Source organism: Paroedura picta, chromosome 2, assembly GCF_049243985.1.
Source record: "Paroedura picta isolate Pp20150507F chromosome 2, Ppicta_v3.0, whole genome shotgun sequence".
NCBI lineage: Eukaryota > Metazoa > Chordata > Lepidosauria > Squamata > Gekkonidae > Paroedura > Paroedura picta.
The window spans coordinates 33305755-33323591 of record NC_135370.1 but is presented as its reverse complement, the minus strand read 5'-3'; the positions used below and the strand labels follow the sequence as shown (position 1 = coordinate 33323591).

The window sequence follows — 17837 nt, the reverse complement described above, 5'->3', positions numbered from 1 at the left end:
AAGAAGAAGAATTGGTTCTTATACGCCACTTTTCTCTACCCAAAGGAGCCAATGGGAATCTGAGATGTCACACAGACATCCAGTTTGAAATCTCCAGGTTCGCAAATGTATTCTGCAGTTATGGATTGCTTCTTGTATTGTTTGTATGTTTTATGTAAACCGCCCTGAGGCTCCGGGGAGGGCGGCAAGTAAATTTAATAAACAAACAAACAAATAAATTAAGCAAATGTAGAGTGCCCTTGTCTTATTCTGCAAAAGCTCTTCCAAACCCTGCCACTACTTTCAGGATCTTTCACTAAATAAAAAAGGTTCAGTCACATGCACACGCAATGCCACAGTGTTTTGGCAGTTTCTTGATGTGTGCGATGTGCCCTGGTTTATTAACACCTGCTTTGGGTCCTTTTCAGAGAACAGTGGGATATTAATACACAAACAGGCCAGCCCGTGCTTTAAGACAATCACAACATGCCAAGCAGATGTTTAATGCTACAGTGTCTTTATTTTTCTTTAACAAAATACATAAAATTCACTTATGTTGTCATTATTGTACAGGTATAAATAATGTTCAGTATTCAAGTACAATCAAGTGTAGAGATTCCTACGCCTCATGTAAACACAAACTAGCCTTCTACTTTCACATGCCTTTAGCCTACCTGCTATGTAAGTAGCCCTAGGGGCTGTACCTTGGTTTGCTCCTTTAACTGGATTCTCTCAGCACTCCTCCCCACCCACCCCCAAAGCATTAGGAATTTCTTTCCACTGTGATGACACATCTGTACGGCTTATAGTAAATACCCTAAGCACCATTCGTCCTGTAAACATCCAAGTATTTAATATCTGAGTTCATTTCAATAGCTAAATATTACAAAATGTAAGTTCTGCTGACCCCCGAAGTTAAGTACACATTTTTTTTTTTACTGTGCAATCCCGTGTGAAGATACTCCAGTCTAAGCCCACTGACTTCAGCTTGCTCAGCGTGGAGCGGTTCTGCACAGGACTGCAATGTGAAGTCATTTACAGTCTCTCTTTGTTCAACGACCAGGTAATACTATATTTTAGACAGAAAAATACTCCTTTAAGCAAGTTTAACTTCGTACGCAAAACAGAAAGGTTATCCGTGCCGGGATTAGACTTCAGCTGATGCATGCATTCTGTGTTTGTTCACACACATACATACACACCCACATACACACACACACACACTCTTGCTGCACAATACCTCGTAGTAGACATTGCTTGGACATATTGTGGGAGTGGCACTCTGCGCTCATGACAGTGAACACACAATCAAGCCTTAGAACAACAACCCACCTGAAAACTAACAACTGACAGAAAGATAGCCGTAGAAGGTTTAGGCCAGGGGTAGTCAAACTGCGGCCCTCCAGATGTCCATGGACTACAATTCCCAGGAGCCCCTGCCAGCATTCGCTGGCAGGGGCTCCTGGGAATTGTAGTCCATGGACATCTGGAGGGCCGCAGTTTGACTACCCCTGGTTTAGGCACTTATTCAGCATCCGCCAGCAGCTCTTCCTTTTGGTCAGCTGGAACAATGGCCTCGTGTTTTGTGACTGCAGATGTTCCTTCGCTCGCGGGCTGCTCCCGCTCGGCTTCCCCCGCTCCTTTGTCCCCGTACTCGTCAGTACTTGATGCTTTGTCATCTCCCTGGTCCATCTCAGTAACTGGGGGGGCGTCCTCTAAAGGTTCTGCAAGACAAACCGCGTTGGATTAAACTGGGCACAGAATGCATCCCCTGGGGTGCGATCATGTTCTGTGCCATAAGCATAGAGCCTGTGACCTTACCAAGACTTTGTTAGAGGGGCCTGCAACCCAAGCTTCCTTATGAAAGCAGGCCAGAAAATAGAGAAAATATGTCAGAGGCCGAGGGATTAAAGGCAACGTTTTATCTCTCAGAATATTAAATGGTAGTTCTGAAACAGAACCAGGCGCCAGCTGGGATGGTGAGCTTCTTGACTGGATTTCTATCCTGCTTTTACATCAGTGCCTCCCAAAGGCCTTGCAGTATTTATAAAATGCAATGTTTCATTCTTTAAAAAGCACTTTTCTCTTTAAAACAGCAAAATATACCAACCTGAGAGAAGTCAGGTGGGCAGAGAAGAGAAGGAATTGAAAAGCATAATTTAAAAGATGACATTTCAGCACAGCAACAAAAAACCCTTCCCCACACATAGAGGGCATGGGGAAGAGGAGGAGAAGGGGAAGCTCTGAGTAGATATGCCAGTGATGGTGTCTTAGCTTCCCTGGACCTTGCTGGAGCTATTTCCAGCAAAGCCCATGATACCTCACCCGCATTTCCTTTTCCTCACAAATGGGCTGCATTGGAGTGCTTCTTCCTAAAGCCTCTCTTCATACCTTTCTCCTGCCCCCACTTCTCTACCATTTTGGCCATTAGCTGAGATCTCCCTGACCTCACTTCAAAACTCACCAGATTTTGCTACAAAAATTGGCCATGCTCATTTCCATAACCAGAAACCAGAGCCGTCCCTCCTGGTTTTTCAAGAGAATTTTTTGCTGGACCATTTGACCCAGCCATATTTTTGCTCTAGGTTATGTGCTTACACTAAAAGCCATGTGGCTGAGAGGTAAGAACTTTATTTTTAAAATAAATACTGAATGCATTTCATCCCTCAGCAAAACTAGGTGCCCTGAACAAGCGTTATGTCCAGAAATTCAATATACACTTTAAAAAGAGATTAGTGAAGAGAACAGCAAACGCAGAGATCTGACGTCACTCGTGCCATAGTCCTTCTGAACAGGACTAGGCTAGCCAGCATACTAAATGAACAACCATGTACAGGACTGGCTAAGCAGGGTTTCCTGCTGCACTGCAATTATCTTGGAAAGCTCAGGGGGTTTATCAGCATCCTCTCCATGCAATTCCCTCCTGCCCCAAACGTCATGGCTAAACTACATAGCTCAAGTGATCACAGATTGCTATGTAGTCAGCAACAAGAAAATCTGGGGAAGGGAAGCTATTGCCAGCATGGGGTACAAGATACTATCAGAGGCAGGAAAGCAATAAGGATAAGAAGCAAGAATTAAGTCCAAACCTTGTGCACAGACTTCTACATGGGGTGAATGCCAACAGAGAACCATGTAAGCTGTTTCAGATCTCCAATGGGGGTATAAATATTTAAGTAAATAAGCATGTGCCATGGAGACAGCAATACTACTGAACTCTGAACATGTGCCGAGTGAGGAGGATGTGAACTTCCACAACTAATTTGTACTACAAGAAGTCGAATGTACCATTAGGGCTAGTAAAACTATCATGTGCAATAGGTTAAGGCACCATCTTCATTTTCAGCCTTTCGGGGAGGGGTGATCCCTGAACCTGTTGGGGTTGCCAGTAGTGGACGGCTGCTGCTATTGCTCGCAATGCAGGAAAAATGTCAATTGCTTTTAATCTTTTAGAGTATTACTGTTGGCTTTTCAGGGTTTCGTTCATCTTATGTGTTTTCTGTATTTTAATTTTCTCCAGGTTAGCTCTGCTGTTGCCAGGCAGAGAGGTGGCATATATTCTAAATAAAAATTTATCTATTCTTTCATCGTGCCAATTATCAGAGGAAAACGGGTATCATTCTGCATCAACAATGTAAATGGCTTAGACCAGGGGTAGTCAAACTGCGGCCCTCCAGATGTCCATGGACTACAATTCCCAGGAGCCCCTGCCAGCATTTGCTGGCAGGGGCTCCTGGGAATTGTAGTCCATGGACATCTGGAGGGCCGCAGTTTGACTACCCCTGGCTTAGACAAAGCAGTAGCAGTACTTTTTGTAGGCATTTGCCTCTAACACAGCTAAACATTTTTGGATGGACAAATATCAGGATTCCAAATTTCAGATCCTATCTGTGTATATCCTAAAGAAACTTCCCTACCGAAAGTCTCACACAGATTTTTTTTTAAGAAAGAAAAAGGCACAGACTTCCATTCTAATATCTTAAAACACTACATTTTGGTTAAGGGAATGATTGCTGTATTTTTAGCCTATAAAACATCTCAAAAGGGACTGTGTTAAATTAAAGTTGACAATCTGTCTTTGAACTCCCCATTTTTAAACAAGTCGGTTTTACTAGCTTTCCTGCCCTAGGGAAAAAGAGTGAACTAACTTAATGAACAAAGGAGGAACTGCAACCTTTCCTCAACCCAATGACCTGCTCGAAACAATGAAATTTAACCACCCTGGGATCCAGATTCCCTTTCAGGGTAAAGGCTGGATTTTATACATTTGGGTCAGAAGAACCCCAGGGCTGTGTCAAGAAGCCAAAGGAAACAAGATAGTACAGCCAGACCCTCATCTATAGAAGTAAAAGGTGCAAATTAAGATATGAGCAAGGTGGCTGCACAGGCACATGGCAAGAGAGTGGGTCCCCCAAGCTTGTGAGCCCTCAAGTCATGACAAGCCTTACAAGGTAAGGATAGATTCCAGGGGGAGCCGTGTTGGTCCGGAGCAGCAGAACAAATTTAGAGTCCAACAACGTTTTATTCAAGGTATGAACTTTCATGTGAACGCAGATACAATCTTGAGTCTGAAGAAGTGTGTGTGCACAGGAAAGCTCATACCTCAAATAAAATGTGTTGGTCTTAAAGGTGACCCTGGATGCTAAAGGTAAGGATTAAGCACGCACACACAAAAAATCAGAAAAACCAGACCACTCCTCCCATATATAATGAGTTGCTGTAACATGGGGGGAGGGCGGAGGACCTTTCAAATCTCCATCCCCAACTGCTGTCACTAACGCAATGGCAAACTTCGTAGAGCTATACGTGCCGTCAACCGTTGGGCTCTCTTGTAGCTTCTCTTCCACAGACTCTGGCGATTCTGCGATTTTCTGCGACTCTGCCGGCCGTTTCTTTTCAGGACTGTAATCAAGGAGTCGCGGGGCTTGCGGCCTTGTTTTCCTTGCGGGATTCAGGAAGAAGCAGTAGGCGCATCTGAATGCTGCACAAAAAGGTTTCACACAAACACATCCAGTAAGCTCCCTGGACAGAAGTGGCTCCTGAGCCTTGATATGCTTCGCTATGATAAGGATCTTTCTCAGAACCTGGAAAACAGTAACAGGTGACTAACAAAGCCTCACCCTGTTATTTTAAAAGTAACAGCCACTGGACTTATCTCCCCCTTCCCTCCCCATTATCAGCTTGTTTCCTGGGCTTTCAGTTTAAAGCAATGCTGAAAACCTTACGTGGCAACCTCTCCCCAAGAGTTATATATATATATATTTTTTTTTTACAACAGGCAAGTCTCTGCTGAAATGATAAATTGCTGTTGCATATTTTCAAACACCTTTTTTGAGTCTGCAGCTCAACCTTGGTACAACTGTTCTTTTCTTTCGTGTTAATAAACGTCCAGTGTATGGAAAGGTCAGGAACGTAATTACACCTCAAGGCAGCATTTTTTCAAACTTTTTGGAATTAGGAGCCCTTCCCTGCTTAACTTACTATGCATCCAGGTCTCCCTCCCCCGCCACTTCCAATCTAGTGCTAGCCATATCTTTAGCACGTGAGCGCACCTGCAAGTGTGTAGGTCACTCCTGCCGGGATGATACAACATATATATATATATTGGATGATATATTGGAACATCTCCCCCCACCCCTCAAGGGAAAGGCAACAATACAGGTTTTCCCTTTTGTCAGGAGCTCTCCCACATTTGGCTCCTGTTGCCCTTCCTGGAAACACTCAAGAAAGCAGAAACAGGTGTTAAAGCTCCTGCAGCTGGAGGTGTTTTGGTTTTGAAACAACTTCCTCTTGAAAGCCTTCTCCTTCTTCCCCTGCAAGTCTGGGGGGGGGGGGGGGGGAGACTGCGATGGCAGCAGTGGTGGCAGAGCACACAGACGACCCAGAGTAGGACTTTTGGGACGTGGTGACTGGCTGTGTATCTGCTGGAAACAAGTGTCAGCTGGGTCAGGATATCAACGTATATTGTTTGGGTGGGCAGAAACAGAGAAACTAATTTTCTCTACTGTGAGTACCCAAAAAACAAATGGATAACCTTGTAAGCGATGTTTTGCATTTGGCTCTTAAAAAAGGAAAACCTTACAGCCATGTGGAATGCCAAAACATGATACTGTATCTGGATTCCCCCTCTCATCCTCAAGTCCCCCCTGTACTTTGGGCTGGTTGGTAACCCACTTCCTATTGGGAAAGCAAATTCAAGCCACAGTTTCCTGTGAAAGAGGAAAATGCAGAAAGGCAGATTGTGAGCCCAAAAATCTTTTGCAGAATCTGTTCTATGAACTAGCTCTTATCCAAAAAACGATCTGATATTTTAAAATTTGACATCTGAAATTTTTGGATTCCATTAAGAATATGTTCGTAGAAGTTTCTTTGTCCTTCACCAGCCCTACTCACTGACTGCACTTGTACAGCATAGAAATGTTCGCTCATTATAGCATCTTGCTTTCCTATAGGTAGTTGGACTCCATATACGTTCTAGGGGTTGAGGGACATTCAAAATCTGTATAAATGGTGTGTAAATTTAAGGACTGTGGCTAATCATTCTATAAAATATTTACATCTGTGACTGAACAGCGTTATACTTATATAGCCTCTAAGCACGTGTAATTAAAGAAGTGTTACATATCTCCCAGGGAAAGAAATGTTTTGGAATATCACACTCTCATCATCTGGAAAATATTCCTAACCCCTAAAAGACCAAAGTTGTCACACCATAAGGCCAAACAATGGTGTATTAACTGAGCTAACTACCCAAAATAAACTTCCTGTTATTTACATGTACAATATGGCTTCTGGTTTCTAATGAATGTATGTCAAGTTGAAGAAATCCATTCAGAAGGGCTTAGGCCAAGTCTTTGGCACATATCTCACTGCTGGGTAAATATTTCAGCGAAAAAAATGTCTTCATATTACAGGAACGTATTAAATGCATTGGCTAGTTAAGTATTTCCCAAATATTTTCTGAGCCAAGCAAATGGGCAGACACACCCACATGAAACAGAAAAGAGCAAGGGTCTGGGGTAATTTCTTTCCCATTACTTGGGGTTTACTGAAAAGAGGAAAAATACACATCTGTGCTCAACGATGAGTGGAATTTGTCTTAAGTTACTGACAGCCATAAAACTAAAGAATAAGCCCAGGAGTTTGTTTCCATTCCCCCCTGATGCCTTCTGGAGATACTTGGCCATGAGAGCAAATTTGGTTAAGGATCTGGTAAAGCGAAAAGTCTTGAAAGTTAGAAAGGCTCTAGAGAGGAAACCATCCAGGGCTCTGGTCTCAGCCTACCGCAGTCCTAGTCTCTGCAGCCCAGTTTTTATGGAGCCTGGCACAGATTTCTTGATCCACTGTAGGACTTTAAAAACTTTAAAATCCATTCTATCCATGATACTTCATGATGACATTCCAATACAGAGACAAAGCAATCTGAAGCCTTGATTCCTACGGCCGTTCAGCCTCCATGTATTTATTGGTTTCTCCTTTCCTCTTTGCCTCCACTGTGGTGTGCACAGTCAGCCAGCCTTACCCCATACTCTCAGCTCTGCAAGCTTAGGGTCATGGCTCTTTGCAGGACAATAGGAGGCAAGTTGGCAGAAGGACAAGCAGGAGAAGAAGCAACCAGATGAATGTGTTAAGACAGGCCAGCCTTTGAGACACTGCCATCAGCTCACAGAGAGGGGCTGTTGGCACAATGAAGTCGAGGGGGGGGGGAAATGATTCAGTCACACCTGGAAGGTGGTAAAGGGTATCACTATACACCTTTCAGTCCAATCAAAGTGCTATGAGGGACACTTCTCTATGTCTCCTGGAGGATGCTTCTCTCAATGACAGCAAATCATCTGGTAGTCCCCAGCCCTGAAGGAGTCCGACTGGCCTCAACGAGGGCTTTCTCAGCCTGCCTGACAACATCAGGGCCCTCATGGAACTAACAGTGTTATATAGGGCCTGCAAGATGCAGCTCTTCTGCCAGGCTTATGGTTGAAGTCAGTTTGGAAGCAAGCACACGAACAACAAAGGGCCTCCCCCCTGCTGCGATCCAGATGGCTCTCACCACCTGCCCCAACAAGAAGATCTCTAATAGGGATGTCACCAATTGATTGGCTGATTTAATGACTTTGTTAATGTATCTATTAATGTTGTAAACCGCCTTGTGACAGCAGGTGAATAGGGGGAGAAAGAAAGAAAGAAAGAAAGAAAGAAAGAAAGAAAGAAAGAAAGAAAGAAAGAAAGAAAGAAAGAAAGAAAGAAAGAAAGAAAGAAAGAAAGAAAGAAAGAAAGAAAGAAAGAAAGAAAGAAAGAAAGAAAGAAAGAAAGAAAGAAAGAAAGAAAGAAAGAAAATGTTTTAAAATGTTTTGTTTTCTGTTATTATCCTGGTTGATATCAGAGCTGCCCTAATTCCCCCAAAACAGTACACAGATCTTCAGGTGTTGCTGTATATGTGTTGTATGCCCTGAGCCTCAGCTCTCTTGCTGCATTTGGCCTTCTATCTATGACTGCTTCCACACGCTTTTCTCTGGATCTCTTCTCCTTGAATTTCACTAGGACTCTTGCTTTGATCGCCACAGGGCCTGGGAGAGATCGTCATCCTCAGAGAAGGACAAACTTCCTGGTTTGCATAGATCTAAAGGCTATCAGGTGTCCAGACACCTGACATCTCCCAGAAGAACCTCCATTCAGAAGACATAAGAGAAGCTTCTGCTTTTCCTGCTGCTTGCACAGTCTCCATCCCCAACCAATTTACTTGTATTCATTCTTTTCACAGAAAATGTGTGTTTAGAACAGTTACAGTATTGTGGACATTCTAGTACTTGGTGCTAATCATATGCTCAATATAACTCTTAATGAGTATTTTTAGGTCTTCTCAAACTCTATTTCAAGAATCCTAATCTCAATTCAAACCCTGCCCAGGTGGCAGCAGCTCTCATCCACACAAAGCCTGTGGTCCCTTTAAAACAGGAGTGAGAGGTGGTGGGAAGGAGGTCTCTGCCTTATGTGTGGCTACCCCAGGGTGAGCAAAACCTTATTCACATGGGCTATCTACTATAAATGTGCCTTCCAAACCACACATGGGCATGAGCAAGCTTACTCAGTGTTGGACTGTGGTCTTCATTTTAGCACAAAGTTAGATTAACTTATATACTCACATATAAACCGTCCCGGATATAAGTCAAGGCACCTAATCACACCACAAAATGCTGGAAAACTTATTGACTCACATATAAGCTGAGGGTGATGTTTGGATAGTGGCTTTTTCTCCTTTCCTCCCCTCCCCCCTATTTTGGGCAGGATTTTTTCCCCATTTCTTCCCATCCTCCTCCTCCCTCCTCTTTCCCTCTGACCCTCTTGCCTTTATTCCTTCCTCTACGGGCATTTCCTCCTTCTGCTCTCTGCTCTCCCTCTGAGACAGAGGCTTCAGAGCTTCCTGCAGAGTTTCCTGCAACACGTGCTATCCTCATTAAGGCAAGGAGCGGGGGGAGGCAGAGACTGCTCTTTCCCTCCCAGGTTTGCTGCGTCTCTGTTGTTCCTGCCTTTGCTTCTTCAGGCAAGTCTCCCATCCCCACCCTCCATTTGTGTCTGGAAGCTGTTTTTTTAAATACTTGCATATAAGCTGAGGGGGTTATTTTCAGCTTTAAAAAAGGGCTGGAAAACTCAGCTTATATGCGTGTATATATGGTACATGCCAAAGGTGCCTGAAAACAAATCTGGGAAAAAGCTCTTATTCAAGCAGCAGAACATACACACTTGTGCTTACCAATATATTCAAACTCTTCTTTCAAAGCCATTCCATTGTGTGAGAAACACTGTTGGCAAATAAGCGCATATCTAAAGAAGAGATCAGATATTACTAACATTGGTTTAACTATTTAATTTACCTATTCATTTAGTCATGCCACAGGACCTCTTCAGCAGACTTAGAAAACAGCAAGAGGGCATTAACATTTCGAATTAAAGGTTATGCATTAACAGATATCCCATTATGACAATGTCAAGCTGCTGACTGAACAATTCCAATATTATGACTTGACTATTACACCCCCCCCCCCCAAAATTTGGTTTTAAGATGCAAAATTTTGGACTCTTATGATATCACTGAAGTTGGATTGGTAAGCAGGCAGGTACTAGAAGTTTTAAGACAGTGTATGGAAATAAGTTACATTTGCATGCCAATGACTTATTGGTTCATAAGCAACAGTCACAATAGTCAATACCTTGAAAGGCATTCAACCCATTGAAGTTCATCATTATACTCGTAAGCGTTTATGTAAATTATTGGAAAGATAAACTAAGGGCCCCTTCCAACATTACCTTCCTTACTTGCCCCAGTTTCTGGAAAGAAATGTGCTATTGCAGGGAAAAGCCAAAGCATGGACTCCTCCCACATAGCATTGGATTTCTGATGGGACACTAGAAAGAGCCCCAAAGGTAACTTAAGAAGAGGCTCTGATGAGTGTTATGGTTCCAGACTTCACTTACCACAGTGAGTGACATTTTACCTGTTTTGAGGACCATCTCCAACTAGGTATTCAACAATTCTATCCAATGCTCCTCTCTCTCGAGGAAGAATCGGTCTTGCCAATGGAGGGCCTGGAGGATGAAGACCTAGAGAATTAATAGACTGCTGTCAATCCAGTCTACTGAGTTGATGAAGAATGTGACTCTGTGATATATTTGCTAAAAGTCTATATTAAAGATCTAAAATGGGAAGGGATGACCCAAATATATATTGGTTTTGTTTGAACTTCAACCCCATTGCCAAATTATAATCCAGAACATGAAGAACGTTGGGGGTACTTCTCGCAATAGTTAGATAGGTATTAGTAAGTCAGTAAGGCTACTGTTATGTTACGTTAAAATTCTGTAGCTTCTCTTTTCTGCCTTTTTCTTTTTCTCTTGTTAATGTCTTTCTGAAAATCTAATAAACGCTGGTATCAACCAGCATTTAAAAATAAAATAAAATCCAGTTTCTAGCTCTTAATGGGTTTTAGACTAATTAAATAAGATATACTCGCATTATAACCATTTTATATAATTAGTAAGACTTAAACAATGGCTTGGATCCTGCAAATATGATCGGAAAGTGTTTGAGGATCTTCTTGCTTTGCCTCCTCCCAAAGCCCCCTAGTGACCATCAAACAGTGGACCTGGAGGATCGAGGTAGTTTCGTGGGCAACATCCCGTGAGGCATGAGGGGATCAAGTAAAACCACTCCTCTTCCCTCTTATATGAATGGAAACCATGCTTCACCAGGGTTCTTCTGCCCCCCTGCAGTGTTCAGTGCTTCAGGGCACGTTGGCCACTCAGGCTCCCCACAAATCCCAGCACCAGCTTTACAGGAGTTCCAGGGGGCTGCTGAAGGGAGGGGAGGGGAGGGAAAGGGAAGAGAGGCAGGAAATATCTGCTTCCATGATCACGTGCACGTTCTCTGTTTGTAGGATCCTGCCCCATTGAAAGTGAGCTCTATTGAAATTAACACAACAGATTTCTGAGTGCTTTTAGAACTGGAATGTCACTGACTATACTTTTTTTTTGTTTGTTTTAGTCTGCTTAGAGGGAAAACAAAGTACTAAGCAGATCTTATCAAGCCACTAGTTTTTAAATTAAAATATTTTCAACATTATCCAATACACACACACATTTTGGGGGAGTGGGGAGGAATCTGAGTTTTGAACAACTGTTGTCTCTGTAGTAATGTACTGTCTGGGAAAACAGAGAGAAGCTTGAAACACAAGACCATGTGTCCCTAGAATCTCTTCAATTATTTGGCACACTAACAGCTCTCAAACTATGCATCTTATTCCTCATGCTGATATGGACAACAGTAATTAATATGAACATCAAAAGCAATCATTGTGGGCAGACTGGCCATTTTTGCAAAACTTGGCAAATTCTCAACTACCTGCTGGTTATTAATTTTTAGACATATGGAAGCTCTGTGGTAATACATGTTAAATTGATTCTCCTCAACAAAGTATAATGTAATGAAAAAATGAATGATCTTTTCCAGTTTAAAGCTAATTAAGGGAAGTCAGATTCCATCAGCACTTCAGCTGATGGTTCTCACAAGGTAGAAAAATTATATAACGGGAAGCTTGTATTACTTGTATACAATATTGTTGGTGTTTATAGCTACTTCCCGAAGCAAGTTACACTTTGGATATCTCATTAAGGAATGCTATAATTCTGATACCAGCGATAACCTCCAATGTTGTCCTGAAATACTTCTTAAATTGTATGGCATAGAAATGAGAGCTGAAAAGCATACTATTTTATAAAGATTTGATGATTAAAATGGCCACATTTGGCCACTGACTAAACAAATCATGTGGCTTAGAAGATGAAGCTGAGAGGGGGAGAATTACTGTTGAGGTGTTTGGCTACATGGAATCCATCCTCTGACCTTATACTATCAACACCCCAAATTACTTATGGAATACAACAGACTTCCTGAGGAAGCTAAAGTCCACTGACAGTCTCACAGCAGTCTTAGCAACCAGGAAGGCTGAGTGTCTCTATGACCCCTAGATATATGAACTATAATACCACCGCAAGCCTGGCCACAAAATTTTATTTACTTGTCCTCATCTATAACTTGTTTAAATTTCTTGACAGTCAATACCTTCAAATTAATGGCACCCTCCCCTCCCATATAAGAACACTTTAAGGGCAATGTTACCTTTGTAATCTTAAAATGTTTTAATTGTATTAAACTAATTTTAGAAGAAGAAGAGTTGGTTCTTATATGCCGCTTTTCCCTACCCAAAGGAGGCTCAAAGCGGCTTACGATAGCTTTCCCTTTCCTCTCCCCACAACAGACACCCTGTGGGGTGGGGGTGAGGCTGAGAGAGCCCTGATATCACTGCTCGGTCAGAACAGTTTTCTCAGTGCCGTGGCGAGCCCAAGGTCACCCAGCTGGCTGCATGTGGGGGAGCGCAGAATTGAACCTGGCTTGCCAGATTAGAAGTCTGCACTCCTAACCACTATACCAAACTGGCTCTTTTTATTTTTATCTTTTTATTTTATTTTTGTATATTTTAGAATGCATGTATTTTATTCACACTGTAATCTGCTCTGAGTCTTTTTTGAGAAAGAGCGGAATAAAAGTCAAAACATAAATAAACAAATAAGCATGCAAACATTTTAACAGCTGTCCATTAGCCCCATTCTTGTACTTAAGATTTATTGTCGTGTGGACACATGGGAAGGAAACTCTCAAGAGATTCCACCAGGACTTTATTTATGTTTAGATTTCTAGACCGCTGCTCCTAGCACACTAGCTCCTGGCAGTTTACAAGAAAAATATCATACTCCCCGTAAAATATACACAATAGCAACAATTTAAAACCAAACCCTCCCAGAACACGAGACAGACAGTTTTTATCCCAACATCAACCTTAGAATGGACCAACCCACACAGCAGATATATTTCCTGGACACAAAAGTACCACTTTATATCAAAAGCCCACTGAACATGAGACATATCTACATTCTACCAGTTACCACCCAAATCATATAAAACAACCCACCATGTAAAACAACATATCGCAATTGCATCTGCTCCAGTCCCTCAGACCAGAGCTCTCATCTGCAGGATTTACAAAAAGCTTTTAGTATGGATTATGACATTGTCCCAGTATAGTAAAGGAGCAGATCAATGTCACCCAGAATCAACCAACTACAAGTTGGAGTCAAGGAAGTTAACACTACTGCTCACAACTTAAGCCACTTTTAACGCATCATCAGTGACAATACTGGATAAGAAAATCAGAGTCCAGTAGCACCTTTAAGACCAACAAAGATTTATTCAAGGCGTGAACGTTCAAGTGCAACCATGCACTCAAGTGCTTGCACTCAAAAGTTCACCCTTTGAATAAATCTTTGTTGGTCTTAAAGGTGCTACTGGACTCTGATTTTATTGTGCTACTCCAGACCAACACGGCTACCCATTCGAATCAATACTGGATAAGGTTGTTTTTCTTTTTCATCTTGCTGATTAAACAGTCCCTCAGATATAAACAACGTCCCAACAACGACATAAAATCAGGAACCAGACCCTGAAACACACCTAGAAGCCAACTTTGTTCCCCGTATACACTCTGGCAATACTAGGGGAATCTAACAACATCAGCTAAACAGTCTTGGGCTCATCCACTTGCACATCATCCAATTTAATATATGTCATCATGTGCCATCTGTCCCTATGCAACAAAATCTATTAACACAAATCCGACATAAGAAATGGCAACATTCAGAAACCAGAGAAGGAACGTTTTAATCTTCCTCAACATACTGCAGGTCTTGAAGTCACTATTCTACAAGAAAAAAAGAAAACATTTAAATATGCAATATGGAACTACTGAATTTGAATTCATCGGGAAACTATATTCTAGCTCTCATCTTGGCTAAAACAGAGAGGTGCATTTCTTTATTCACTATAATTACAATAGCTCTACAGCTCCCACTCTTTAGGAACTTTAACCAGGCCGCTTAAGAAGTCATAATGTGCTATAACTTTCATTGATGTCAGTTCTTACGCTTTGCATCCCCCCTTTGTTAGTTGTTGTTTGTGCTCCTTAATTACACTTCTGTTTATCTGCATCCAATGGGGAGGGGCTGGACCCTTGGTCATCCATGACATGTTAGCAACCTAACCTATTTCAGTCCCTTACACAGAGAATCACACTGAAAGGTTCATGAGATTCACACCAAACCTTTCCAACACAATCCCCTTTGGTAATTTTCAGTATTAAAATGTGCAATACAATATCCTCTTCACAACATCTGAAGAAGTGAGCTGTGATTCACAAAAGCTCATGCTGGCATAAGCGTTCAAGAAGCCACGGAATTCCCGCTTTATTTTGCTACACAACCAATCCGCCTTCTTCTACCAGTGGCTAAACTCAATTTCTATCTGCAACATTAATGATAACCTGTAAACTTTACTTCTATTGCTGTAAAACAGGGGTAGTCAAACTGCGGCCCTCCAGATGTCCATGGACTACAATTCCCAGAAGCCCCTGCCAGCATTCGCTGGCAGGGGCTCCTGAGAATTGTAGTCCATGGACATTTGGAGGGCCACAGTTTGACTACCCCTGCTGTAAAATATAATGACAAGTTTGAGCCTATGGTTTGAGAGACATTAAATAGTACATGTCTGAGTATGGTTTGTGATACTACATTATTTCACATAGTGATGATGACTGACATGAATGCTGCCACCACCCTCTCCCCACCCCCACATCTAGTCCCACGCTTCCCATTCATGTTAATAAGGAATGAATCCGGGGAAAGGTGGACAGAAGGCACAGTGGTTTAAGTTAATTACTGTCAGGGCACACTTTGTAGCTCAATTCTGGGACTAAGAATCAGCAAATACATCTGCAACACAGCCAAGTCAAGCTAGCAATGAAAACAAGTTTTAAAAGATCTTTTTGTTTAGTTCATCATTTCAGCTAATGCAGATGGACAAGTCAGTATTTCAAACAAGGTAGCTGATGCTAAGCCCTGCTTATTACCTCTCCACTGCAAAAAAGTTCTACGTCCCAACAGGACGGACCTGTTTGATTTCCGAGTCGTTTATAATCTCCGCAAGCTTGGAAGAAACATTTAAATAAATGTCACAATACATGTTAAAAAATATGCCCAGGCCTTCATATGAAACATGAATATATTCCAAAAGTGTCTTCTTTAGGTACCTGATTTATACAAGTCTAGAGCATGCCTCCAACCAAGAACATAAAAAGGTATGCTATATTGTTGACTACAGAATCCTGCAAAGTTTTATTGCCGTTTAAACAAAGAAGCCATAACAGTTAAATGAGCTCAGGCAATAGGTTTCAGTATCATAAGGTGCCAGCTGTAAAGAGTTATGGCTAATTGAATATGGAACTCCTGCTTAATCAGATAACTGCTCTTCTGTTTCCAAACAAAATGCCATTTCCATACTGTCTGAAAATGGCCTGTTTTATTGGTAACCAGAGAAAACAATATAAACTGTAAACAATGTTAAGTGCTCTGTTTACCCATTCCAGGCATTGGAGTAGCACGGGTTCCAGGATGTCTTGGTAACACGCTTGGGGGCGGCGAGGCCGATGCAAGAGCTCTCTCCGGAGGTCCGCCAGGAGCTGAAGTCTCCCTCTGTGAGTCCGGAGATGGCAGCGCGGGACTCGTCATCTTGGGGGACCCCTGATTCGGTGCAAGTGGGGGGGAGACGTTCCCTCGCATGGGGGTCCGATGCCGAAGTTCTGGCAGGAAATGCACATCAAGAGGGCCCCATGATATATTATCCTGATGGTTGTTGACAGAAGCAGCACATTCAACACAAGAGAAGGCTTTTTCCGCAAAGACTACAGTGGAAGTGCAGTCAAAGGGCAATAATAGTCTAGTGCTGCACAGAGTATTGAATGAGGCACATTTTCATATTTTTAACCCATTCTCTAGCTCAGGGGTAGTCAAACTGCGGCCCTCCAGATGTCCATGGACTACAATTCCCAGAAGCCCCTGCCAGCGAATGCTGGCAGGGGCTTCTGGGAATTGTAGCCCATGGACATCTGGAGGGCCGCAGTTTGACTACCCCTGCTCTAGCTTTCAAATGTATTCAGAAGTACTTACTGCTGGTACAGTATTAACGTGGAAATAGATTCAGCATTCTTTTACTGGCATTCAGAATGAGTTACTTAACCGACCAATAGTAAAAAGTACGCAGCTCCTCTCCCTTTAAGGTGATGCGCAATTTTTCAAGTGGTCTCACACAATATACCAAGTTGCCTAGAAAGACGCAGCCATTATATCCAGTGGTTTTCAGGCTGCCCAGTGCTAGAAGTCTACAAAACAAAAAACTCCAGACAATTTCAGATCTTGTGAACTACCTCCCCATTTTTTAAAGATTTAATTTCATTGTTCTTTCTAAGAAGAACATGTTGCATGCAGGATGGGGAATGTGCCACTTTTATGGAGCGCAGCTGATTCATGGGTTGGCTTCTATCGGAAAGAGCTGAACACCCCTGTCCTGGGCACGGCAAGAAAAACGGACACCTAGTTAGTAATGAGTTGTGCGCCGTGCGAGTGGTTTGAGCCCAAAGGGAATTGGAGTCTTGTTAAATCCTTCTCACAGACATAAAACTGCCTTTGACTCTGTGGGAATTGGCCATAGATAATGAGTACTGAAGAAGGCCTGAAGGTGCTATCAATATGCTGATGGCACTGCTCTGCTCTGACCTTGACCCTGCCGCTATTGCTGGTTGCGAGTCAAGAACAGATGCGAGTGACCCAATTGAAACGGACACAAGACAAGGCCAAGACAATGATTGCTTGGCAGGCTCCAACCTGAAGACCGTACACATCAGGGTCACGGATGAGTCTGACCACACTGGTTACTGGTTACCTGGATTCACAGATGGGAGAGAATGTCATGATAACTGAAATTTTCTAATGAAAAAGTGGTGGCTTGCATTCTCCTGTTTAGCCCCAGCGATACCATTCATGCTTCCGTAGCTGTCCTAGTCTCTAGTCTTGGCTACCACAGTGCAGCTGGGGGCTCTCTGAGAGCTTAACACGGTTGGTGCAAAACGTGGCAGCTGTCAGCCAATGCTGCGGCGGTCTGTGCTGTTTTCCAGTGCCCCCAAGACACAATTCAGATCATCGATTCGAGATAAGCTGCTCAAATTCCTCAGGAGGAGATCCTTATTACCAACATCCAAGTGCTACATTTTCAAAGAGCAAGAATACACACGGGGACAAGGTTGAAAGCTACCCCCACCACTCAGAAGGGAAATAATGCCCAAATGCTCCCTTTGGCTAAAAATATTTATAAAGAAGTCATGCAACGAAATTTGTGTCCAATGGCCCCTTTAAGTCCAACAAAG

At 42.6% G+C, this 17837-nt stretch overlaps 1 protein-coding gene across 5 annotated transcripts in view; it reads right to left on the bottom strand.

The window, feature by feature from the left end:
* Positions 1 to 479: 479 nt before the first annotated feature.
* LNPK (lunapark, ER junction formation factor) overlaps positions 480 to 17837 on the bottom strand; it is a 54680-nt gene continuing 37322 nt past the window's right edge. For 3 of the 5 annotated variants that reach the window (XM_077319650.1, XM_077319652.1, XM_077319651.1), the window contains exons 9-13: positions 15996 to 16217; positions 10470 to 10575; positions 9728 to 9798; positions 4790 to 4960; positions 480 to 1703 (exon numbers count right to left, since the gene is read on the bottom strand). In XM_077319650.1, coding sequence (XP_077175765.1) covers positions 1504 to 1703; positions 4790 to 4960; positions 9728 to 9798; positions 10470 to 10575; positions 15996 to 16217 — 770 coding nt within the window. In that variant the 3' untranslated portion in view covers positions 480 to 1503. The remainder of the gene's footprint in view (positions 1704 to 4789; positions 4961 to 9727; positions 9799 to 10469; positions 10576 to 15995; positions 16218 to 17837) is intronic. The other 2 variants (XM_077319653.1, XM_077319654.1) reach the window with 1 other exon arrangement.